Here is a 25662-nt window from a genome sequence, read left to right on the forward strand (position 1 = left end):
AGGAAAAGTGCAAGAGAGCAGTGATGTGCTGTTGGCGGCCTCAGCCCGATGGGTCCGTTGGCTGGGCCTGGGGTGTTTGCGGCCGGTAGTCGTCGTGTAATGTTGTGCAAGACTATATGTGTTTTTGTTTTGTTGTTGCAATGTAGTGAAGTTTGTGTGGTTTGTTGTGCTGTAGATTTTGGTTTTGGTTTGGAGTTTGAGAGGTGTATGTAGAAAGGGAAATTGTTAGTAGAGTTGGTTAGTTTGCGTCTCTATCCTGAATTCAGGCGCTCGGCTTGCGCAGTCTCAGGCACCTGTGCGCTGGACCTTTACCAATGAAAAACAAACCCTAGAAGGGCTGCGGTTTGGGAGAAGGCCCCATACCCGTCCATGAGCCATGTGGACCCTGGAAGCACATACCGGTGTGGCAAAGCAAAGAGGCTAGCCAGCAAGGAGGCGGAGGAACGTTGCACAAGCAGGACGTGCGTCAAACGTAGAAAGCAATGTTTCACCTACCGGGACCTGAAGGAAGGCAGGCGTGCTGGAGCGCAGCCGCAAGAGAAACCAGAACATGGAAGCAGTCCACAATGGAAATCAAGCTGCAAAGCTTTGCCGCAGAAGAGTGAACAGGATCAAAGACACTTCACAGAGCTGGTGAGTCAGCCCAAGCAAACTGGATAAGGAATACATCGGAGGAACATCCAGTCAAAAGAACGTTACAGTTGGTAGGTAACTTGTTCTTCTGCACAGTGGTCGGCAAAGAATATAGACGGGGTCACGAGGAGGATGTCCTTCATGGCCAACTTCTATGAAAAGGGCCCTGCCCATTTCAAAAGTTTCCACTCAACTCCCCCCACTACAGCACCCTGCGGGTCCTGCTCAACCCCCTGGTAAGAGGTCTCGCCCCGAGAATCCAGTGCAAGGCACAGTCATTGACCTCTATGACCCGGACTCTGACCGTGAAGACCTCTCTATTCAAGATGCAGCAGACCCTTATTAGGGGGATGATGAAGACCCCGAGTTTGACCATGAGGCAAATATGTATCCCATAGACTCACCTGTTGATCAGAATTCCCCGGTCATGGACTCACCCATTGATAACCAACCCCTACTAAATGAAGTGGCGTCAAGGTGGCAGAGCATTTTCAGATAAGAGACTCAGGAAGTACAACAAGATAAGGATTTTGTAGAACAAATCCTAGGAGATAAGAAGGCTGTTACGCGGTTTATCCCTCTCCTCAAGTCTATTCAGCGAAAAATACAGCCATCACTGGAGACCCCTAATCTTACACGGCAGTGAACCGCCGCATAGAGAAACTGTTTAGACCTGCCCCTTCTGACTCTCTGTAGATCACAGGGCGACTGAAGCCCGATTCATTAGTTGTCACTACAACAAGGAAGAGGTCTGGTACTCCCCTAGCTACCTCTGAGGCCCCGCCTGACAAGGAAAGCAAGAGACTTTGCACGATGGGCAGAAAGGTAGCCTCCTCCGCGGCATTCCAGACTAGGATTGCTAACAATTCTACCCTGTTGGCCAGTTACAACTGCCACAAATGGGATGAGGTCTCAGCCTTACTGTCTTCAGCCCCAGAACCACTTAAGTCTCAGCTTGCCCAGGTGGCCGCAGAAGGCAGAGCAGTGTCAAGCTGCCTATTAAAAACCAATATTGACGCTGCGGACACCGCAGGCAGGATAATAGCAGAAGGGACTATTATCAAACATCACGCTTGGTTGCGCCAATCGGGTTTTAAACCAGAGACGCAAGCTACCCTTATCATGCCCGTTGAACCCAATGTGCTCTTTGGCAAGGCTGTCGAGGACGCCTTAAAGACGGCCAAAGAAGAATACAATACTCTCAAGTCATTGGGCCAACTGACCAATAAACCTACTGGCCAGAGGGGGAACGGGAATTTTTTCATCGCTCGCGCGGCCATAATTCACAGAGGGGTTCCACTTATACCCAAAGCCAAGGTACTACCTAGGGAAACAATCGGGGTCAGTCCTCCCAGAATTACCCAAGAGGAGCGCGCAGATCCTGCGGACGCTGTAGAGGCAGCCCCTCCCAGGGTGGCACTCCACCTCAGTGCGACTATCTGCTCCAGTTGCCCTCCCATGCCTCTCCAGTAGGAGGGCGCATATCCACCTTCACCCATGCATGGGAGCCAATCACCACAGACGGATGGGTGCTGTCCACTGTAACAGGCGGATATTGTATAGAGCTGTTTGAGCAACCCCAGAACCACCCCCACGACAACAGACCCATTCCAAGGAACACCAGCGTATCCTCGAGGAAGTCGCCACGCTTCTACTAAAGGACGCCACCGAAGTTGTCCCGGGCAACCAGGTTAACAAGGGTATTTATTCAACTTACTTCTTTGTGCCAAAGAAAGATCTAACTATGCGCCCAGTATTAGATTTGTGCCCTGCAAACAAATATGTGAGGGCACAAAAGTTCTGCATGACTACGCTACAAGAGGTAATCCCTCTACTGAAAAAGGGGATTACATGACAACACTGGATATGAAAGATGCCTATTTTCATATTTCAATGTTCCCAGCGCACAGAAGATTCTTGCGTTTCAAGATAGCGAACCAGCACTACCAATTCAAAGTACTACCCTTCGGATTTGCATATTGCATTTACCTGGTTCCTCACATGCGACTGTGCATGCGACCCATGCAGGAACGGTTGGCGAAGCAGTGGTCTCGGGCGAGTGGTCAGTGGGACGATCTAGTAGTCGTTTCGCCAACACTAGTACAAATTCTTCACTGGTGGAGAAGGGAAAATCTGCTAAAGGGGGAAAGCCTTCTAAGATCCTCAAGTACAAGCGATTGTCACGACGGACCCCTCGCTCGCTGGGTAGGGGTGCTCACTACCTTCACGACACAGCTCAGGGTCTGTGGTCTCACGCAGCAGCACAGAACCACATCAATCTGCTAGAACTACTGGCAGTGTTCAAAGCCCTTCAGGTGTTCGAATCTCACCTAGCGATCACAACGGACGCCTCGCTCGCTGGGTGGGGGGGGCTCACTACCTTCACGACACAGCTCAGGGTCTGTGGTCTCGCGTGGCAGCACAGAACCACATCGATCTGCTAGAACTACTGGCAGTGTTCAAAGCCCTTCAGGTGTTCGAATCTTACCTAGCGAACCAATCTGTGCAAATCCTGGCAGACTGCACTACAGCAATGTTTTACATCTACAAACTGGGTCACACTTTCACCAAATCTGTTCAGGCTTGCGCAAACAAATTTGGAAATGGGCACTCAAACAGAAAATATTGCTATCGTGACAGCACGTTCCAGGGGAACTCAACTCTCTCACTCATTGAGCAAAGATCCTTTACCAGAAGAATACGAGTGGCAACTACAAGCTGGGGGTCGTAGAACACCTCTTCTCTCAATGGGATTTCCCCACAATAGACTTGTTTGCTACAAGTGAAAACGGGCAATGGCCAGACTTTGCGTCCAGGTTCCCCCAACCAGGCTCCAAGGGGAAGGCCCTATGGATGAACTGGTCAGGGAAATTTGCTTACGCTACACTCATTCCAAGACAGATAAAGAAGTGGGACAAGCGGTTCTAAGACCACTGTTCGCCCATGTACCGTCTCACATCCCACCACCTTCTTCTAACAGTGCTCGCTACTCTGTGCACAGCATGTGATCTAAGCAGATTCCACAAGACTCAGAAGGGATACATTACTCACAGTAATCGTATTTCTCATGCTTGTATCTGCCTAGAGTCACATGCGCCCACCCTTCCTCCCCTCGGAGAGACGGCGCATGGATGCTTATGAGCTTGTGTGATATGCATCTGCTTGGATGCAACTATACTCACTCTACACCTCATGGCAGAAAGATAACAATCGACGCGCGAGGGATCATGGGTACAGTGGACGTCACACTAGGATAGTATTACTGGCACGCCCTGTCGACGTCACTTTTTGAGTTTCGAAAACAACTGTAATATTCTGCAGCTTCCACTAGATGTCGGCCTATGCACAGCATGTGAATCTAAGCAGATACAAGCATCAGAAACACGATTACGGTGAGTAATGTATCCCATACATATATATTTCTGAGGCTTGGGGAATCTGCTTAGATCACATGCTGTGCATAGGCCGACTTCTAGTGGAAGCTGCATAGTATTACAGTTGTTTTCAAAAAGGGACGTTGACAGGGCGTGCCAGTAATACTATCCCTAGTGTGACATCCACTGTACCATGGTCCTTCACACGTCGACGTCCCTCCGATAGTTTGTTTACGCTATCGTAGATGGACGCTGTTTCGCAGAGTTCTCCTTTCGGCATAACACCATTGATTTATACAAATTAGAGATTAGTTTCTCTTCCTATCCTCTCTTCCTATCCTTTATTTCTGATGCTTGTTAATTTGCTTAGAATCACATGCTGTGCATATGCTCCGACATCCAGTGGACCGCAGAGTATTGCTTCTTGTCTTTCGGGGACCGAAAGTGGACGTCGGCATAGGCGTGTCTGTAACACTATCCCTATCGTGACGTGTAGTGTACCCAAAATCCCTCACACGCAGAGGTCCCTCAGATAGTTTTTTTCCACCCAGATAACTGGTCGCCCTATAGCGTAGCTCTTCATAAGAGACATTGTTTATCTTTATACCGACTTTAAGGGTTATTTCCCCTTAAATCACTTCGACACTGATTCAAGCAACTTTGGCGAAGACTGCAAAGTTTCGACGGCGGTGGATTTCGGCGCCTAAGATCCAGTGGCTGAGCCATCCACGTGGCTGGGCCCTCTGGCCGCCTACACAGTAGAAAGAGTGGGTTTGGGGTGGCCATATCTTATGTTATGTCTCTCACCTTTCCTCCTCTTTGCTCTCTAGGTCTGGTCCTCTTTCTTTATATCTTTCGCTATGGAAAGGACACCATTTAGGTTCTGCCCTAAGTGTAAGGTCAGGTACCCGTGGAAAGACGAGCACAGAACGTGTAATTCTCATCTACCCCTAGATCACGACGAAAAGCGGTGTGCAGCTTGTAAGCTCCTTCGGCCTAAGACCCTTAAGGAGCGCTGTGTAAGGTGGTGGGCCGCGTATGGTATGTCGCGGGCTGAACCCTCTTCCCCCACTGCCACACCCGCTGAAAGTGACAGGGGCACTGATGATGACCAGACATCCATGTCGGATGTCATCGACATTGAGGCGGACGTACAGAAACCACAAAACACTAAGCACACAACCCCAACACCGATTTCGATGGTTCAATCGAAAAAAGGTGAAGGCGCCAACAGGATCCTGAATCAAGAGGTGGAAGCGCTTCTGGGAAAGGACGTCATAGAAGCCGTCCCTATTCTTCAGGTAAACAAGGGTATTTATTCAGTGTACTTCCTTGTACCCAAAAAGGACCTCACCATGCGCCCTGTTCTAGACCTGCGCCCAGCAAACAAATTTATAAAACCTCAAAAGTTTCGTATGATAACACTACAGGAAGTGTTCTCACTGTTGAAACAGGGGAATCACATGACAACATTGGACATGAAAGATGCATACTTTCATATTTCAATGTTGCCAGCGCACAGGAAATATCTAAGGTTCATGATGGAGGACAGGCATTACCAATTGAAGATGCTCCCCTTCGGCATTGCCTCGGCGCCAAGGGTGTTTACAAAGGTCCTGGAAGTAGTGGCAGCACACCTGCGCAGACTATCCGTCCCGGTTTACCCTTACCTCGATGACTGGCTTGTAACACAGGACTCTTACGACACATGCTTTTTGAACACCCAGAAGACCATAGACCTGTTCAGTCTGGGATTCTCTGTCAACGAGAAGAAGTCCAGTCTAGTCCCCAGTCAAGTAAAACAATTTCTGGGGGCTCTAATCCGGAAGAAGGACGGCCTCGTCTTCCCCTCCCAACGATAAGGTTTAGAACATGCTTTTTCAGATCCCTCAATATGTAGCCAGTCGGGAGGTGACGGTACGCAAGGCCATGCGCTTGCTAGGTATGATGGCGCCATGCATTTACTTAGTTCCCCACGCGTGGCTGCGCATGCGTCCCATGCAATAGTGGCTCAACAGCCAGTGGTGTCAGGCCAGCGGACAATGGGAAGATCTGGTAGTTGTCTCGCCAGCCCTCGTTCTCTCTGCAGTGGTGGTCGAGGGAAAACCTCTTGAAGGGGGAAGTCCTTCACCACCCCCGCAGTGGAAGCCACTCTAATGACAGACGCATCTCTCACGGGGAGGGGGGGGTCTCACCTGCTTCAGCAGACAGCGCATGGAGTGTGGTCCCTACAAGTAGCATCCAACCATACAAATCGCTAGAGCTATTAGCAGTGTTCAAAGCACTGAAAGCTTTTCAGACTCAACTACAAGGGAAGACAGTTCTGGTTCTGACAGACGGCACCACAGCCATGTATTACCTAAACAAACAAGGGGGCACACACTCTCCAGGGCTATCCAAGCTGTCCCAAAACATTTGGATGTGGGCTCTCAGACACAAGATGTTTCTGTTGTCCCAACACGTTCCAGGGGAACTTAATCTTCTGGCAGATGTGCTCAGCAGAGATTTCCCACTGCCCTAGAATACAAATCTCATCTCCAACGTCTTTCAGACACTGAGGACCTCTATATAACTCAGGAGGCCGCAGATCCATATTATGGTGATGATGAAGAGCCGGACATGTATGACATGGACTCTCCCATCACCCAGGATCCTCCAGTGGCAGATTTGCCTATAGATAACCAGCCACTACAGAATGACATGCTCATCAAGGCAGATGAGCACTTCTAGATAAAGACGCAAGAAACGCAACAAGACAAAGGCTTTGTTGATGACATTTTAGGGGATAAGAAGGCTGTTGCAAAGCTCATTCCCATGCTGCAGTCTATCCAGTTTAAGATGCAGCCCTCTCTGGAAACACCTAACCAGACGCAGGCAGTTAATCCCCGCATAGAGAAGCTCTTTCAACCTGCTCCATCAGATACCTCTCTATATCAGGGCACCGCTCAAACCTGACTCTTGGAGTAACAAGGAAAAGAGCAGGAACACCCCTAGCCTCTTCTGAGGCACCTCTGAACGAGGAGTAAGAAACTGTACACAAAGGGACGGAAAGTGGCCACTTCAGCTGCCTTTCAGGCGAGAATCGCTAATAATACCACACTTTAAGCAAGTTATAACTGCCATAAGTGGGATGAGGTGTCGGCTTTATGATCGTCAGCTCCTGAACCCCTTAAGACACAATTGGGCCTGGTGGCTGAAGAAGGCAGGGCAGTTTCAAGCTGCATTCTTAAGTAATCTGGATGCCACTGACAGTGCGGCCAGGATTATTGCATAGGGTACAATTATTAAGCGTCATGCTTGGCTACTCCAATTCAGCTTCAAGCAAGAGACGCAGGCTACGCTTCCTAATATGCCGATTGAGCCCAACGTCCTCTTTGGCAAAGCCGCTGAAGATGCCTTAAAGACTGCTAAAGATTAATACGACACACTGAAGTCCCTGGGCCAACTAACTACTTAAACCCACTGGTCAAAGAGACAATAATAGTGATTTTCGTCGCTCACACAGACCAAATTCACAAAGGTGTTCAGGCTACAGTCAAAATCAAGGAGCATCCTGGGGTAACAATCAAGGACAAGACTCGCAAGGTTACCAAAGGGGCAGTGCCGTTCCCGCGGCCGGGGGAGGTCCTTCTCGTCTAGAGGTGGAGCCACACCTCCAAAACAGTGACTATCTGCTTCAGGTGCCCTCCCATGCCTCTCTAGTAGGTAGGTGTATTTCAAACGTCACCCAAGCATGGGAGGGAATCACCTCAGACAAATGGGTGCTATCCACCATAGCTGGCGGTTATTTTGTGGAGCTAATCGAGCGACCCCGGACACATCCCTGCGCCAAAAGACTCACTCGAAGGAAGAACAACGCATCCTTCTCGAGGAAATCGTAACGCTGCTCCAAAAGGACGCCATAGAAATCGTCCTGACGAACCAGGTAAACAAGCGTATTTATTTAACCTACTTCCTTGTGCCAAAGAAATATCTTAACAATGCGCCCAGTATTAGACCCACGCCCTGCAAACACCTATGTCAAGCCACAGAAATTCTGCATGACTGCGCTACGAGAAGTAATCCCTCTGTTAAAACGGGGGGATTACATGGCAACATTGGATATGAAAGATGCTCATTTTCATATTTCATCCGCACCAAGGGTATTGATAAAGGTACTGGCGATGGTGACAGCGCAGGGAGGCAATCCCAGTGTACCCTTACCTGGACGACTGGCTGATTCCAGCGGAGACTCCCCAGATTTGCAGGCAAAAAATTCAAAGAACTATCAGCCTTCTCTTTCAATTGGGATACTACATAAACAAGAAAAAATAAAGCCTAGTGCCGAACGCAACCAGGAGCTGTAATAGACTCGAAGGAGGGATTAGTCTTTCCATCAGACGAAAGAGTCCAAAATATGTTACTGCAAATACCTCATTATCAGGCCCACTGCCAGATAAACGTACGCAAAGCTATGTGTTTGCTAGGCATGATGGCATCTTGGATTTACCTGGTACCACAGGTGCGGAGTGGGACGATCTAGTGGTCGTTTCGCTAACACTAGTACAAACCCTGGTGGACAAGAGAAATATCTGTTGAAAGAAAAGCCCTTCCACGATCCAGAGGTGTAGGCGATTGTTACGACAGGTGCGTCACTCGCTGGGTGAGGGGGCTCATCGCCTTCATCTTACAGCACAAGGTCTGTGGACTCATGCTACGGGGAAGAACCACATCAATCTGCTCTAACTACTGACGGTGTTAAAGGCCCTTCAGGCTTTCGAGATACTTAGTAAACGAGTCAGTGCAAGTCCTCACCGACAGCACTACCGCAATTATTTACATCAACCAATAGGGGGGCACGCATTCTCCAAATCTGTCCACGCTTGCAAAACAAATTTGGAAACGTGGGAGGAACATCCAGTTGAAAGAACGTGATCATGGGTAAGCAACTTGTCCTTTTTATGCTGCTAGTGTGGACCCTATCAGGTCTAAGGGGCTAGCTGGGCAGTACTGACCCACCAACACCATTGATCCCATTGTAGATTTGCCTGCGACCGCCCATTCCAGTTTGACGTGAGGCGAGGACTCCACAAATCCGAACCAGTGTGCTGCAAATTGGGCTTCGCCCACTAAATGGTACAATTCAAAGTTCTGAGCCACATTTCCCCCGGCATTATATTGTAGCGCTAACCTTGCCCATTTCATTGTGGCTTTGCCAGCCTTGTAGATAAATTCAATGCACATACTGGTTAACTCTCAGAAGTTGCGGCCAGCCACACTAGAATATATTGGAACATATAAAGCAACTTTGGGAGGACAGGCATCTTTTGGAGCCAGAAGAGACCTAGGGAATTTGCCCCAGCACGCTAACTTGGTCTTTAAATGCTCTGTATATGTTCCATAATTCTGCTACTCAGTATGCGTGGGAGCGGAAAACAGATACCTAGGTACTTAATGGAGTCGTCTTTCTGTCAGAGACCACCATAGTTGCCGGCTCCTTTTTCCCATCTGTCAGCGGAATATCTACCAAAATCTACCCCGGTTCTCATCTCCGGATTCCCGATACAACTTCTTCCGCTATCCGGAAGTGCTACTACAGCGAAACAACGGCAATATCAGCTCTTACGACAGACTCCCGATCCATGCTCACAAGCCACACAGGGTTTTTTCCCCTTACGAGGGTTTCTCTGCGACATCCTCTGTTTGCCGTGTCGGAGGCAAGGAGAGGGTGAAGTAGGTAAAGTCTCCATCGCTGCACGTCCTTTCCGAAGACCATGTAGGACTCTACTTTGTTTCGTTGTTATTGTGGGGTAAACACTTAGTGGTAAACCAGTTCTCTTAGAATCTTGTAATAACGTGACAACCTCCTGCACAATTGCCTCAATATTCTCCCCAGGGTCCCGGACAATCAATTTGTCATCCACATAAAGGGATATGATTTCCGGGTAGCACCCTAGACATAGCTTAGTGTTTTATCTTTTGTCCTTACAGTGTGGTCAATCATTTGATAAAGTGTGTACTGTACCTGTTAACGACTGCCATCACCGCCTAAATTAAGCCTGGGCTGCTCTGCCATACTATAACTTAAGAGACCTTGGTGAAACCTAAGAAAATCTCTGGTAGCTAAGGCAAGAAGTCACTAAAGGCGCTGACCACAGGTCTAAAGTACAATCTCCTTAACTATTAGCCCCTAAACGTTGTACGTTAAGCCTACATCTATACCATCTTAATCGGGGGATGAGTACTGAAGCAAAGAAGAAACCAGCCCAAACAGTTATCATGAACCTGGAGATGCTCATCATTGCACTCTTCAAGACTCAATCAGATGACGCAGCTTTATGGTATCGGCAGACACTGAATTTTGTCCGACTAGAGGGAATCGAGGAACCAGCAATCCCCTCACGTAACCTGGCAGGCACCATCTGCTTGAAAGCCATATAGAACGCCTGCTACCAAGGAAACTTTGCTGCCCTATTCCAGCTGCAAGGACGTTGCTTAAATATGTGGAAACTATGACACAGCAAACACTTGTCACTGACAGATTGTAATAACCTGAATGAAAAGAAAAAACAACTGCAAAGAAACAAGCTAAAAGTAACATTGGGAGTCTGAGTTGGCAACCCTTTTCCTGGCTTCCTACATTGATTGCTCGTATCAGACATGTAACGTCAGCGAGTATGACAGATGTACCATACTCCAGCTCCAACATTTCTTCTCTTCTCTGGCACAATAGCTCTACACCTGCACAACTTGCTTGAAGTTCTTTGTCACCATGCCACTGACGATATGCATTGACATCATTGCCCTTTAATCTTGCAAGGTCACAAAGCACCTATTTGGCAAACATCTAACGGTCCATGATAGCAAGGATTCCTGAACTTGCAAGTCAGGTGCTATCCTTAACTTTCGGTTTATCTGTCTTGGGCAGTATACTTAATATTCTAGAGTCCCATCCTGCTCTGCCGATCAGAAGCCAGTCCATTTCTCCCCTTGGTTTTTATGAGACCTACTCCTGGTTGAACGAATAAAGGTCTATGAACAGCCCTGGGGTAATAACTTCCTCGGCATGTTTTTGGTCGACCTGTCCTGCACAAACATATTACCTACCATTTACAGAAGTGAAAGTATACTTTCTCCACATCTGTTTGAACATCAATTTATTGAGTTTTTTGCTCTGCATTTTAACCACCCACAGTCACCTCCTAAAGGTTGATCATGAATGCTTGACCACTGCTACTCTAAAGTAGCCGGTGAGCACTTAAGGAGGTAGGTTTGACTCACTCTCTGAACAAAGGACTTGGAGGATCCTCTCTAATTGTACTGTTAGGGCTACAGCTTCTCAGACTGCCACTTGGCCATAGACTGATTTCTAGGGCACCTGGTACAGAGACAATCATCTTGGTTTGAGTCTGGTGTGTTGGGAAGATGCAGAATGTCCGATAGCAGTCGTCTGCTTGCTTAATTTTCTACAGGTGTAGGCATTGTACCTCCATTCTGCTGTTGGGAGTGCGTTAGTTGGGGCTCTGATGGGAGCATAGAAAAATGTGGCCATCTTTCAGGCAAAGCATCTTTAAGTGTTTTAAAGTCCTTGCAGGACAAGGTCGTGGTGTTGAGCCACAGAGGTACGCAGGAGATGCTGCCTGGTGATACGTAGCAAGCAACGCAACTTCCACGCTTCCGAACCTTAAAGGACCAAGAAACCGACCATCTGCGGCAAAGCCCTCGCAGGACGAGGCCGCAGTGTTGAGCGACACAGGTACGCAGGAGACGCTGCCCGGCGATACGTAGCAAGCAACACAACTTCCACGCTTCCGATCCCTTAAGAAACAAGGATCGGACTGTAAGGAAATCATGGTATCAACAGTAAGGCGGATACAAATGACCACAGTTCAAGGGTGTTTATTGAACTTCAATTAGCCTTGAAAAACATATATCTCATCCTCAATCTAAAGATGGGAGCAAGCTACGACCTTCAAATAATAATGCAGTCCTAGTGGTGTCTTGTCAAAATAAAAGGGCCTATACTTTAAAAAAAAAAAAAATACTACTATTGGCAATCCTTAACTCTAAATACAAATAGTGGGGGAAACAATGTTATGCAAATGAAGTGTTCAAGAAATATGTCAGGATATTCAAGCCTTTGGCGTCCTTTCCACACATTTTCAACACGGGACAAGGCGGCACACTCAAGCTCAGCACAGTCTCGGACTTCTCTAGCATGAGGGTGCAGTTCAAAACCTCAACATCATGGCCTTGTGTGCCAAAGTCTCTTTGCCATTCAGTCTCTTCTTTCAGAGGATCTGATGCAACAAAGTTTCTTTCTCTTTTTGTATTTCACATAAACAAAATTGTCCCCTCTGCTGGGCTCGGATCCGCTTTAACACAAAATCTTTAATCAGTCTCCCTCTGCCGAGCTGGGACCATTGTATCTCTTATAACATAAAAAGTTCTTTACTGTATCAACATCGAAGGCTTTCAATTGTGCACAGGATTTTGCTTGACCCGTCGCAGGATTACTTCGATTCACAATCCTTTGTCACTCTTACACTTTTGTCAACTCGCAGCTGGATACCTTACAGAGACCTTCGATTGAGCACACACGCGGTGCCGGACCACTCTGTCAAAGATACTGTATCTTGGTTTCCAAGTTCAATCGCTCATTTGCAGTTCAACTGAACTCAAGTTGGTTATCGCACGTGTTTCATGTAATGTTCATTCCAGCGCTGGCCATTCAATCTTGCCGTTTGCAACCTTGGCTTCAACACAGACCGGTCTTGTATTGGTCTCCCCAACGTGTTGATTTCATTGACGCTGCTTTGTTTTTGGAGCCAAGGACAGTACCACGCAGCTGGCGCTTCTCCCTGCCTTGATTATCGACGTGGGAGGGCCCTGGGTACCTCCGTCACACAGTGTAGGATTCCTCAGCCTGGTTTCCTGGTCTTGTGCTTTCTATTCCAGAGGCTTTGTGAAAAGTAACGGTTCCTTGTGGAAAAGGTCAAGGGAACTACCCTCCTTGCGACCCTCCCCCTTCTGGTTCGTCGTCTTTCTCCTCTTGTAAACTGCCATCTTGCAGCTGCTGTTTACTTGTGTGCTTTGCCTCGCTCCAAGTGTGCTTTCGTGCTCCGCCTTTTATCCATGTGGAGAAGTGCAATGGAAATCGGGTGTGTGTGATGGTCAGAAATTGCCTGACCTTTCCTGACCATTGTATTGGGACACGTCCGGTATACGGCTCGGGTGTTGCTCCGTTTTCTCTCATAGCGGCCTGTCTGTGAGAAAGTGTTCATGTTGTAAAAGTGGGGAGGGGGGCTGAGTTCCTAAATATCCTACGGTAGGATGGGGTAAAGGTGTTGCAGCTAAGGGGATGCTGCCTCTTACCATCCGGTGTCCCAATGCCACTCCCCGAAGACCCCTCACCCAGGTGATCCTCCCGCACTGGTTCACCCCCAGGAACTGGATCCAAAAGCGATGGCCGTGTCCTGGCCATCCGGATGACAGATCCCCGGGGACTAGTGGGTGAGACACCTCTGCAGCAAAGCCCTCTCAGGACAAAGCCATGTTGTTGAGCAGCACAGGTGTTGAGCGGCGCATGGGTCTGAGCGGGATGTCGGACCGAAGAGTGCGACCATGCAGCGCAGCCGTCGATCAGCAGAAAACGCAAGGTAGGAAAGGTGCAGATGGGAGGGCGCAGCCATTAGTGCATCCTACTAAACTGCCTTACCTTGCGCATATTTTCCATTCCAATGCGTCTTCTTCCTTACCTTGCACTGTGTCCCTTACATCCACTAGGCTGCCCCTTTCTTCCAGGGTAGCCTTACTGTTTCTTCACTACTACTACTACTACTGTTTTCTTGCACTCCTCTCGCATCTCCTGCTTTTTCCTTTTTAGTGAACGCTTGTGGGCCCCTGCAACTACTTTCCCCTACAGTCTGGATTGGGTTACGGCTCTGTTCTCATGATTTGCTTTTTCCAATAGGCCTTTCTCCTCTTCTCTAAGTTCCCCCACTCTGGCTTCCAGCTCTCCCCCGAGTGTGCTCTGAGCCGGCTCCCACTGTTGGTACTCCTATCCTGTGACTGTTCTGTTGTTCTCTGTACTCTGTTGTAGAAGTTGTTACCCTTCTGTAACATACTGTTTTTAGCCGGTTACCTGTACTTGTGTATCTTTATCTTCTCTCTTCTCCCTCCCCTTCCCATTGTACCCCTCCCTTGCACCCCAGTTGCTCAGCCTTGCCAAGTGTCTCCGCTCCTCCTCCCTCCCACACCTATTATGGCACTCTCGATTTCTCCCATCTTCTTAAACTGTTTCTCCATCTCCTATCCATCTCCTTTCACTAAGTCTGGTAGGAAGAAGCTTAAGAAGGACATACCTCCCTTGCCTCATCAACTTTCTTCCTTCTGCCACTCCGGCTACCCCTCTGCTTGCCCCTCGGCCACCTACGTCCACCACCCTGGCTCCTTTGCTATCATCTTCCATGGCTCCCTCTTCCCCCCTCTGCTACTCTGGCTCCCTTTCCACCCACCTCCATGGCTCCCTTGCCACCCCTCACTCTGCTACTTTGGCTCTCTTGCCATCTACCTCCTTGGCTTCCTTGCCACCCCCTAACTCCACTACTTTGGCTCCCTTGCCAGCTCTGGCTCTCATGTCTCCCTTGCCTCCCTCATCCTCTGCCTCTCTGGTTCCCTTGCCAGATGCCTCTCTCCTGGCTATCTCCCCTCCCTTGGCCGTCACCTCTCTTACCCACCTGGCATCCACGTCTTCCTTTGGTATTCTGCCTCCTCCTCTCTCTACCTCCCAGTCTCCTCTGCCACTTCCGGTGGGGTCCCCTGTCCCCCTCCCCGGAAGTCTTTCAAAAGTGGCAACCTGCTCCACACTGCTACTCTAACCTGTTGCTCTCCTGTCAAACACTTCTCTGACATCTGCGACCCCCTTGAACTGCTGGCTCTAATGTTCTCGCTCATACCGAGACATGCTTTAATGCCAGCTCCATCAAGTTTTTACACACGTCTCCCTGTGGGCTACAAGATCCTCCATATGAGAACAGGCCCGAAGGCCAAGTGGCCCTGATCTTTCCCGAGTGGATTCCTGTCTCATCCTTCCCACTCAAGACTACTCCTCCTTTGAATGCCTGGCCTTCAGGCTCTGTTTCTCCTGGCTCCTCTCTGACCATGATCACCTTCTACAGGGCACCCTCTTCCTCTCTGAACGGGCTGACATCACTTTTTCTCTCCTCTGCTTCTCAGCGTCTCTTCCTTGGGGATCTCAACATCCACCTGGACTCTCCTGACTCCTCAGGGATTTTCCGCAACCTCAGCGACTCTCTCTCCTTTTCCATTCTACCCTCTGGTCCGGCCAACTCTGCCGGACATACCTTGTGCTCTCATCTCCTCTGAAATTCCTCTCTCTAACGTTCTCACTACTTCTCTCTCCTGGACTGACCACTTGCTTCGCTCTTCTCACTTGAAGCTTCCAGTTCCCCTGGTAATCTCCCGGCCAGCCCTGCCACCATCCTTCATGGTCATTGGACCCATGAAGAGTGTGTCAGTGACAGCCTTTGCCTCCACCTACTCTCCTCCATCTACTCCTGCGGCTGACTCACATCCAGACACAGCCCTCTCCAACTTTCACCTTTTCATCTCTAACACTCTTGATATCCTTTCCCCTGTGAGGAGGATCCGCCTGAAGCATGCCAAAAAGTGCAATTCCTGGTACGACTCCGACCTGGCTGCCCTGAAATGGAAGTGCAGAGCAGCTGAATGGAAATGGGGGAGCTTCAGGTTCACCCTCTGACAAACTGGCCTGCCACCTACTTCAAAGGCAATATAGACTCTCCATCCTCTCTAAAAGAGTCTACATTCAATCCTGCATCTCTGCGGCATCTAAACATTTTAAAATCTACAAGGAGCTGGCCAACACTGCTGCAGTATCTTCCTCTACCACACCCACCAAGGCCCTCTGCTACCCCCCTGGCCTCTCAATTCACCACTAAAACTCAGGACATCCTGTCCTCTTCTCCCCACCCTCCCTCCACCTCTCTCAGGTCTTCCTTGGCCGCCCCTTCTCCCCTCCTCCTCGCCTCACGCTCTCCTGTCACACCTGATGAGGTTTCCAGACAAGTCCGGTCTATAAAGTCTCTTCCAAACCAGGTCTCCCTGGCCCTCCCTCCCCCCCAGAACCATTAAGGACAACATTGACTCTCTCGCTTCAGCCTTGGCTGATCTCTGCAACCACTCCTTTGCCACTGGAGTTTTCCGCTCTCCTCTCAAGCACTCCCTTGTGCACCCACTTCTCAAAAATCCTTCTGCCAACCCTTCCATCCCGGCAAACTATCGCCTAATTTCTATTACTCCTTTCATGGGCAAACTCCTGGATAAATTGGCTATCTCACAGATAACCCTCTACACTGAATTGCACTTAACCTAGGGCACTGTTCCACTGGGGGCACTTCTCCCCCTTTCTGTCCCCTGCTCTTCTTGTCTGCGCACTTGTACAATCTAAATGATACTAGGTGTAGTTAGAACGTTTGTCTTGTTCTCCCCTGTTTTCCCCCTCCGTGCCTGGTTGCGCCTTGAAGCACTTGTGTATAGGCGCATTATAAATAACCTACTAATCAATCAATCTGGTTCTTCCACATGCCATGAGTTTTATGATTTCATGTATATAGTGATTATATCTGGAAGGAGACTACTTCTGTGATTAACTGCTGCAGGAGGATACCTTTTACTCTTAATGATCAGTAACTGTGTTTTTCCTTCTTTAGATACTGAACACCCCTTTATTTCGAGGACTGGGAAAACCAATGACTTTACAAAGATCAAAGGCTGGAGGGACAAGTTTTCAACAAATACGCCCCCCAAAAGTGAAGGTAAATGACCTAATGTTTCTTAAATTGCTTCCTCTTTGCTCTGTACATGCTGTTGTAATTTACTTTCTGTAGTTAAATGGCCTATTTTATTGAGCCATCTTGCTTCTTAGTTCTCACTAATTCTGTATTGCAGAATGTAGCCTATTTTACAGTGTTAACTGGTCCTGCTGTGGATAAAAATTAGAAAGGAACTGGTCTGTTACATACTCTGTCACCCAACTCTCCTCCTCGTAAACCCTAACGAATTCATGGTCTTCAGATTATTCTGCTGCATCAAGCTGGAGGATCATTAATCACTTTTCTTTTTAATGTAATTTTTAAAAAATAATTGTAAACACAAGGTCAGGCAAATATTATTCTTCATTCGCCCACTTATTGGACATTTGTATGGCACATATACATAAGTGTTTCCAGGCGCCACAAGACAAGGGCTGGGGGGGGAAGGCGTGGGGCAAGCGAACCAAAGAAAAATAAACTGTTATATTGGCCATGTGACAATCCAAGTGCCTGGGGAAAAGGGGAGAAGGGAGAATGAGTGTGGTGGACAGTAAGGACCAGGTTGGGCTAGTACAGGTAAGGGAGCCCAAAGGCAAGTGCTAGGAGGATTTGTAGGGGGTGGTCTGACCCCTGTATGACTCTGAAGGGACCAAGCCCTAGTCGCAGAGGGAGAGTTAGCACAGGAGGGGGAGAGGGAAGGAAGAGGAGAAAAGGAAGGTCTTGAGAAATGTCCAGTACTTAAAACGATCAGGCTTGAGTCTGAGGGGGTCAGGGAGGCAGTTCTAGATAGAGGAACCAGCCGAGCAGAGGGATCTACCTCCCACTCTCTGCTTGGAGAAACGTTTGACGTGCAGAGAGTTGGAGCAAGAAGATCAAAGGACTCTTGCTGGGAGTGAGAACTGGATGAAGAGGTCCCAGACAGCCTTGTGGATGATGCAAAAGCATCTTGAATTTGATCCTTGCGATCACTGGGAGCCAGTGGAGAGATTTTGGGGCTGGAGAGATGCGGTCCCTGGGCTTGAGGCCAAGCATAAGTCTTGCAGTCCTATTCTGGATTAGTTGAAGGGGTGAAGGGAGGAAAGAGGAAGATTGAGGAAGAGGCTGTTACAGTAGTCCAGCCTAGAGAGAACCAGGGCTCTGGAGACTTTGATTCCTTGGGGGAAGGTGAGGAAAGGTAGGATGCCCCTGAGGAGGTGCAGCTGAAAGTTGCACTAATTCTCAAGGTCCGTGATGTGTGGAGATAAAGAGAGAGGAGTCGAAGGTGATGATCCCAAGGTTTTTTCCTCTCTCAGGCGGGTGAGGGCAGGGGACCCAGGGAGTCAGGCCAGAGAGTGGGGGAGGAAGCAAGGGACAGGAGTCCCCATGAGAAGGATCTCTGTCTTACTGGCATTAAGGCAGAGATCATTGGCAGTGCATCAAGCCTGAATAGCAGTCAGGGAGTAGGCAGAGGGGGTAGAGGATGGCAGCTTGAAGGAGAGCTGTGTGTAGTCTGCATAACACTGGAAATGAGGGGAAAAGGTAGAGATCTGGTGGGCCAGAGGAGTCAGGTAGATGTTGAAGAGCCATAGCAATAGGATAGAGATCTGAGGGACGCCACAGGTAAAGAGTGAGGTAAATGAGAGAAAAAAAACAATTTCCACTTCGGATGGTGTGCTAGAAAGGAAGGAGGTAATCCACGCCAGAGCCATTTCAGTGATGCCTAGGATGATATGGAGACGGTTTGAGGATGGAAGGGTTGACTGTGTCCAAGGCAGAAGAAAGATCGAGGAGGAATAGAACAGAGGGAGTGTTAGAGACCATATTGGAGAGTAGATCCTCACAGGTGTTCAGGAGAGCAGTTTCCATGTCCCTGGATGCCCTGAAACCAGACTTGTGGTCATGGAGGCAGCCAGCCTCTTCAGTGTGGAGTGTCAGCTGGGGGATGACCAGCTTCTCCCTGAGTTTGCCCCAAAAAGGGGTGATAAGAGATACAGCGATAGTTAGCCGGGCAAGAAGGGTGAGCTGATGGCCTTTTTTTTAGGAGAGGGTCACAAGGTGGCGCTTCAGGGGTTATGGGAAGGAGCAGTGGCGTGGCACATGAGTGGTTGCTAAGGTCAGCCAAGGCTGGGGCGAGAGAGGCAATGGTTGTCTTTGATGGTTCTGGAGGAGCACGGGAGCACCTGTTTAGAGGAGATTTTCATAGAGCGCACAACTCCAGAGATCTATGGGTGTGGAGAAGGGGGCCAAGAGAGGCAAAAGAAGGGGGAGGTGGGCGAGCAGAGGACAGGATGTCAGAGTTTTGGAGGAGATGTGGGTGACCAGAGCAGAGGGCCTGGGAGGAAGTAGGGGACTGCAACGGTAGCAATGGCAAGTTCCTTGTAGGTGATGCTTAGTGCATGTGGTACATTTTAAATCGCCAAGAAATAAATATTAGGCTAACTCCTACTTATGGCTTCTAGCTGCAGTTCAATTACATAATGGAAAGCTAGCAGCCAAAAGTGTGAGTTAGAATAGCAAGAGCTTGCTTTTCTTTTGATTTAAAAGAAGCAAAAATATGCACTGCACTTTTTCGACTGGCCAGCAAGGTGTTCCAACAACTAACTTTAAGTGCCAAGGACGAGCTATCTCGTCCTTGGGATTACCTCCCCAGTGCCAAGGACGAGATAGCTCTTCCTTGGCACTTAAGGGGTTAATGAAGGAGAAAATGTTAGAAGGCTTTGCATGGTGAAATACCGAAATCGCCAAAAAAGGCCTTGGCCCTGGGGGGGGGAAACCCATGGAAGTTAAAAGGTTAAAGGAAATAATAGATCCGGAATTAAAACAATAATGTAGCCATTATAGAAACATGGACACAGATGGCACACTTGGCTTTTTGTTTTGTAATTGCACAAATGGACACAAATGGACACGTCCACTGGAGCCCCTTGTTTTTAATCTGTATTTCTAGCCCCCACATTTCCATGCTTTTTAATGGCCATAACCCACTAACACACTCGTGATTGGGGTTTTCTATCCAACATTAATGACTCGTAGTTGTTTCAACATTGGATAATAATATAATAAATAATGTATTCCCAGTACTGTCACTAAATATCCAAACACACATGAAACATTCCTAGTTTTATTTGCTGACTCCGTTTTGTACCATAAACTACCCATGGGTATATTGAACAAAAGACAGCTGTGCACCACAATAGCTTGCATACAGGAAAGGGCAATGCGACCCTACAATTGAATATATAAATCATTGCAGATCGTATAGTTTGCTTGTATTTTGTGAGGCTGCCTATTTTGTTTATGGTTCTCTACTAATGGAGTGTCCCTGGATTGTCAGATTTTAAATATTTGCTTCTTGGCCACAATTTCAGCTTTATAGACCCAAGATGCTGGACACAGGCAATCCTATTATTTCTTGCACAAAATTCTACACCATCAGTAGTGGGGAATTTTCAGCTCCATAAACCAAATTCGGGACATTTTTTTTGAAGTTACCTTTGTAGTTTTCAAATGACCATTTACTAGGTATTTCTGGACAAGGTTTAAAACATTACTTGTCGTTCAAATGAAAACCAGCATAACAAAGGGCGAATCACTGTGCTGCCCCTTCATCACCAATATACAGTTGTGCTGGACATTCCACCTCCTTTCCTTTGGTACAACAGCAAGGCATTACCCAGAGTCCCTAAAGAAATTAGATTTACTGGAGCCCAATGTTAATTTTGGATTGTACCCATCCAACCTAAGAACAAACTGGCAGTGTTTCGAAATGGTGTTGCATATAGTGTTCTAATTTAGCTGTCTATTACTAAGATTAATTCCCAGGATTGTCCAAGAAGTATCTTGTGTACAATATTTTTGGGCAGTTCACCTCTTGAAAATGTGGACAAAATATGTTGCTACAATCTATTTTTGAGAGATAAATTGAGCACATAAAAAATACTGCATTAGAATATTATGCCACTAGTGCTTCAATAGTTCCCTTATCAACCTATAAATTACCCTGTCATCCTTGTTCTGGAAAGCGTAACTCACAAACGTTAAACACACATCCGTCGTAAAATATTCAATAAAATAGTCTGCACCCAGACATTTTAACAAAGTTGTACCTGCATGCATCTCAATCACGCTTTAGCCATATATTTTTTGTGTTTGTTTTTTTACAAATTCTTAACAGAAGGAGACTTGAAATCTAGTAATGTACCCAAAAAGATTTTTAAATAGTCAGCCTGGTGGGAACCCATCGCATGTTTCTTTTTTTGTATGCTTTTCTTATTGTGCCTTTGTCAATTGGGATTGGCTCTTTTTGATATTGGTGATTACATTGTGAAACTTTAATTTCACTGTCCTGGGGTGCTAGAATATTTTTAAAAAGCTGGTTTAGAACAATATGAACCAAAAACTCCTCATACTGCCATTCGCTTTGTTGGCTTGATCATTCCCAGAATTTTCAATGAATTTTTGAATGAGGTTGTTTACCATACCTAAGGACGAGAGATGGACTTTCCTTCCAAACCTTGCAGTTGCTGTTAGAATAGCGAAAGTACACCAACCGATTGGGTAACTTCTATTTGAATCATGTGTAGGAATGGCTCTAGTTTGTTGAACATGTACATATATTTTGGTCTAGTAAATGGGCAGTTTAAAACTACCAACTGTTCAAATACATTTTGGATATTGAGTGAAATTACAGAAGTAAATTTTTCCCGTTTCATCCTTCAAGTATGTTCTCACTGTGCAGTGTGTTTCCATTTGTAGCTTTGTTCTTTTAATTTTTGCCAACTTCATAAAAGAATACTTTTGCTAAATTTGCTTGTCGCTGTTGGTAGATGTGCATTTAATAAAGGCACATATTTGTATTGTCTGCCTGTGCTATTTTAATATGTCAATGCTCTGTCTCTACAATAGGAAGTACCTCAGGGGGTCCTATGAAAAACCGTTCAGCTTTCTGCAGTGACAAACTAGATGAGTACTTGGAAAATGAAGCAAAGTTAATGGATACAGATTTGGACCTTGTCTCAAGTGTGGATGCCCCTGTAGTCAGCTACCAGCTACCAATTAAAAGCACTAGCTATGTTCGAACACTGGATAGTGTCCTGAAGAAGCAGCCAACCCCTGCCCCATCCGGCACTTTCACTTTAAAGCCCCTTTCTTCACTTTCTGGTCCGAAGAGGCCTCGACCACGAAATAAACCAGCATCGGCAAGCACCAAAGCAAAACGTGCGTATAGACGCATACTTCCCTCTCCTGTATTGAAGGAAAAGACCAGTATGCCTAATATGCCAGTGAAAACTCCCAAACATCAGCCGGTTCATCTTCAAGCAAGGCAAGAGAACATGTTTTTGTTGCCAATTGTGGAGGATAGCTTGTTTCCCAGGCAAATTAACCTTGCTCAGGCACAACAGCAGCAACTAAATTCTGCACGACCACCTGGAATATCCAAATCATATCTTAAGTTGTTTGACCTTGAGGAATGTGCTGTTTGGGATGGAAAATCTCGTACTTACATCACTGAGGAACGAGCCGATATATCGCTGGCTACTTTACTCACCGCTCAGGTAAGTCACAGGCCCCCATTTGCAATCAAATCTAATTGTTTTGCAATATTCATTGATCAACCACATGTCAGTTACCTGCAGACCTACTCCTATGTTCTACTCCTGTTCTATTATCAACTAACCATTAAATCTGCCACCTAGTGGGCATGACCAAGCCCCTTCCGCACCATATCTTTAATTTCTGCCAATTGGTGTGGATTATAATCTGTTTCTCAGAAGCGCTCAGTGTGAGTCTGGAAGTTGCATTCTATGCGTCTGTGGCAAAATCTATGAGTATTATTAAGTCCAGACCTGGTTTATTCTACTTCCCCTAATGAGCCATATTTTAAGGCATAATCGGGGCGCAATTGTGCTGCTGATGTTATATCAATGGATGTTTATACCTCGCACTATCGCCACCGGAGTGGTCCCATGGTGCTCTGGCAGGTCTGAAAAGCAAGAAGGTAGGGTAAGCTAGTAGGACTGAGTGGGGGAAAGTTCAGGAGAGCTGTGATGTGCCGTTGGCAGCTTCAGTTCGGTTAACACCGTTAGCGTTAGCTGAGTGTACTTGTGAATTTTTTATTTTTCTTCATTTTTTTTTTCAGTCAGTAGTTGTCATGTGCTGTTGTGTGAGGCTATGTGTGGTTTGTTTCGTTGTTGATGAGATCCAAAGTCCCTCAGGGTTATGGTCCCTAACCCCCAACCCCACCCCTACAAGGGAGACCTTCCTTTTTTGTGTGTGTGTATGACTTTCCTTGTACTATTTGTTGTGTAGTTCCAATGGTTGCTGGCAGCCTTTGTTTGATATAAGCTAAAAACATTATCTGGCTTGTAGTTGTGCAGAACGTTCTTTCAAATAGAACCTAGACATCTTTTTGTTTTTACTGAACAATTTACTCTTGTTCGGTTTACTGTCATTATTAATAACATTGTTCTTGGTAATTCGTATAGCAAGATCTCCAATATCCATTTTTATCTCTGGATGGATTTCTGATTGTAATGTGACCGTTGGGTGATTTAATTCCTTGGTAATTGAGTTGTTGAATTCTAATTTATGAACATCATTCAATCAATATTTCCTTTGCAAAGATTCCTTTGTTTATCAACCATTTTAATAATTGACTTCATTCAATAACCTCATAGCCTCAACACATGCTTTGCTGCTTACTTTAGTCTGAGAGTATTCTGTAATTGAATGTAAAAACACAATTGAGAATTACTTTAGAAAACGGTTTACCTCTAGTTTGTGATTAATATTGGAGAATGGCTACTGTGCATACATATTTCACAAAAAAGTCCAAATTCACACAGTTTTGTTATTTATGAAAAACCCTAATGACATGGTTCCTCATCGGATAACCAGTAGATATGTTTATTGATATGACTGTAAAGCAGTTATTTCTATGAATGTATCCCACTAAAGGAAGAAGCACTAACCTGGGTGATTTCAGAAGATTTAACCAAAGTGCAGCATTGAGGTTTACAATGACAAAGCATTCTATTGCGAGTGTCTTCAAAATACAAATCTAGAATTCCATCATATCCTAATACAAGATTGATTACAAATTATTTTAGAATAGAGAGGGGAAATTATCTATGTAATAAATTGCATCATGAAAGAATACCTTGGATCCTTCATTGGGTCTCACTGACCCTGGCTTAAGATTCTATTATGTGCCGCCATTACTGTCTCATGCATGTTACAAATGAGCTTCAATCTGATAACTATACAAAACATCTGTGTGCGTGGATTGCTGACTTTTTTTGACGTACGCTTGTGAGGGAGGTTATGCTGTGACTACAAAAAAGAGCTGCATTGTAACAGTGTGATAAACATAAATGAATATGCTACGTTGGATTCACATTTTACTAAGTTGTGTTAGAAGTTCATAAAGAAGTGTAGAATATAAACTGATGTAACTTGGTTCATATGTTATTTCTTTTAATTGAGTAAAGCATATAATACTCTGCTGTGAAAAAATTACAATGTTAATTATGTGCATTGAAAATATTTGTCTTATTTTGCATGCTGATAGCAAAGGATCCTGTGTCTCATATGGTTTTCACTGGCTTAACATCATATCAAAGTGTGTACTTGTACTGCTCTCAAATATAGGGTTTTGGATTTAATGTAACTAGGTTGATAACATTCAGAAATTATGCTCTCCTAGTGGTAGATGGGGATATCAAGTTGTCAACATTCGCTTTGATGTACCCCACTATAGAGCATCCAACATCAAGTAATTGTTCCTTTTATAAATTCAATTATTTTGAATGTTCCTTCTTCAGGCTGTGAACCTTGGAAAATTAAATATAATATAAATACCCTTAAATCAGGGCTAGAAATGTAAACTTGTGAGCGACTTGTCATTTGCTCTGTGCATACTCTCGCGAGCACGCACATGCATACACTTACTTGCAAAGAGTCGATTATCACTCACCAATGTCTAGTAGTAGTCCACCTTTTGAGGCCTTCTTAAACTATTTAAATGGGTTACTACCCATGTAAGAATTCATGCCCTTCAGCCTGCCTAGGTCGGCCAAATTGTGGTGCCTAGGAGTATTCCAAACCGACAAACCAAGTATTCCAAACAAACCACTCTCTCTTCTGATTGTTTTCCCCATCGAGAGAGGAAGCCCTAGAAATCCACCCATCGGGAGAGGAAGCCCTAGAAAGAACTCCCTTGCTAATATATTTACAGAGTATAAAGAAATGTAATCCTAGGTTGCTTCCCACCCTCTTTCCTCCGCAACGTGGTATGTCAGAATCAGGACTCTGACAACGAGGCATTGTTCAAGAGTAATTTCTTTCTTTGGAAGTCGAAAATACCCTTTCCATGTATGTATAAATCGAAGCCCTATTCTATAAAAGAAGAAGGTCAAAAGGGTGCTCGTCAGGAGGTCTACAAAAGTTCTAGTACAGTCCTCTGTCCGAAACCCTATTGTAACCTAAACATTTTTCATATTCTCTCTCCCTTTTATATCCCACTCCCCCACAACTCCCCACTCTGGAATTCCTTCTCTTTTTTCCTTCAGTCTTTCTTCTCCACTCTGAGTCCTCCCAGTCTGTTGCGATTCTGTTTCCTTCACCTTCTCACTCTCCCAAGGGGTATTCTAAACCTTACTTCTTGTTGGATATTCGGACCTCTCTCGTTCTCTCGTTCTCTTTCTCTCTTTCTCTCTTTCTCTCTTTCTCTCTTTCTCTCTTTCTCTCTTTCTCTCTTTCTCTCTTTCTCTCTTTCTCTCTTTCTCTCTTTCTCTCTTTCTCTCTTTCTCTCTTTCTCTCTTTCTCTCTTTCTCTCTTTC

General features: G+C 46.3%; 1 protein-coding gene across 3 annotated transcripts in view; it reads left to right on the plus strand.

Moving 5' to 3' along the window:
• Positions 1-25662, plus strand: part of MGA (MAX dimerization protein MGA) — an 872134-nt gene that overhangs the window by 306221 nt on the left and 540251 nt on the right. For all 3 annotated transcript variants that reach the window (XM_069638800.1, XM_069638798.1, XM_069638799.1), the window contains exons 7-8: positions 16742-16846; positions 21728-22377. In XM_069638800.1, coding sequence (XP_069494901.1) covers positions 16742-16846; positions 21728-22377 — 755 coding nt within the window. The remainder of the gene's footprint in view (positions 1-16741; positions 16847-21727; positions 22378-25662) is intronic.

This window comes from Ambystoma mexicanum, chromosome 14, assembly GCF_040938575.1.
Source record: "Ambystoma mexicanum isolate Mex_15411 chromosome 14, UKY_AmexF1_1, whole genome shotgun sequence".
Classification (NCBI taxonomy): Eukaryota; Metazoa; Chordata; class Amphibia; order Caudata; family Ambystomatidae; genus Ambystoma; species Ambystoma mexicanum.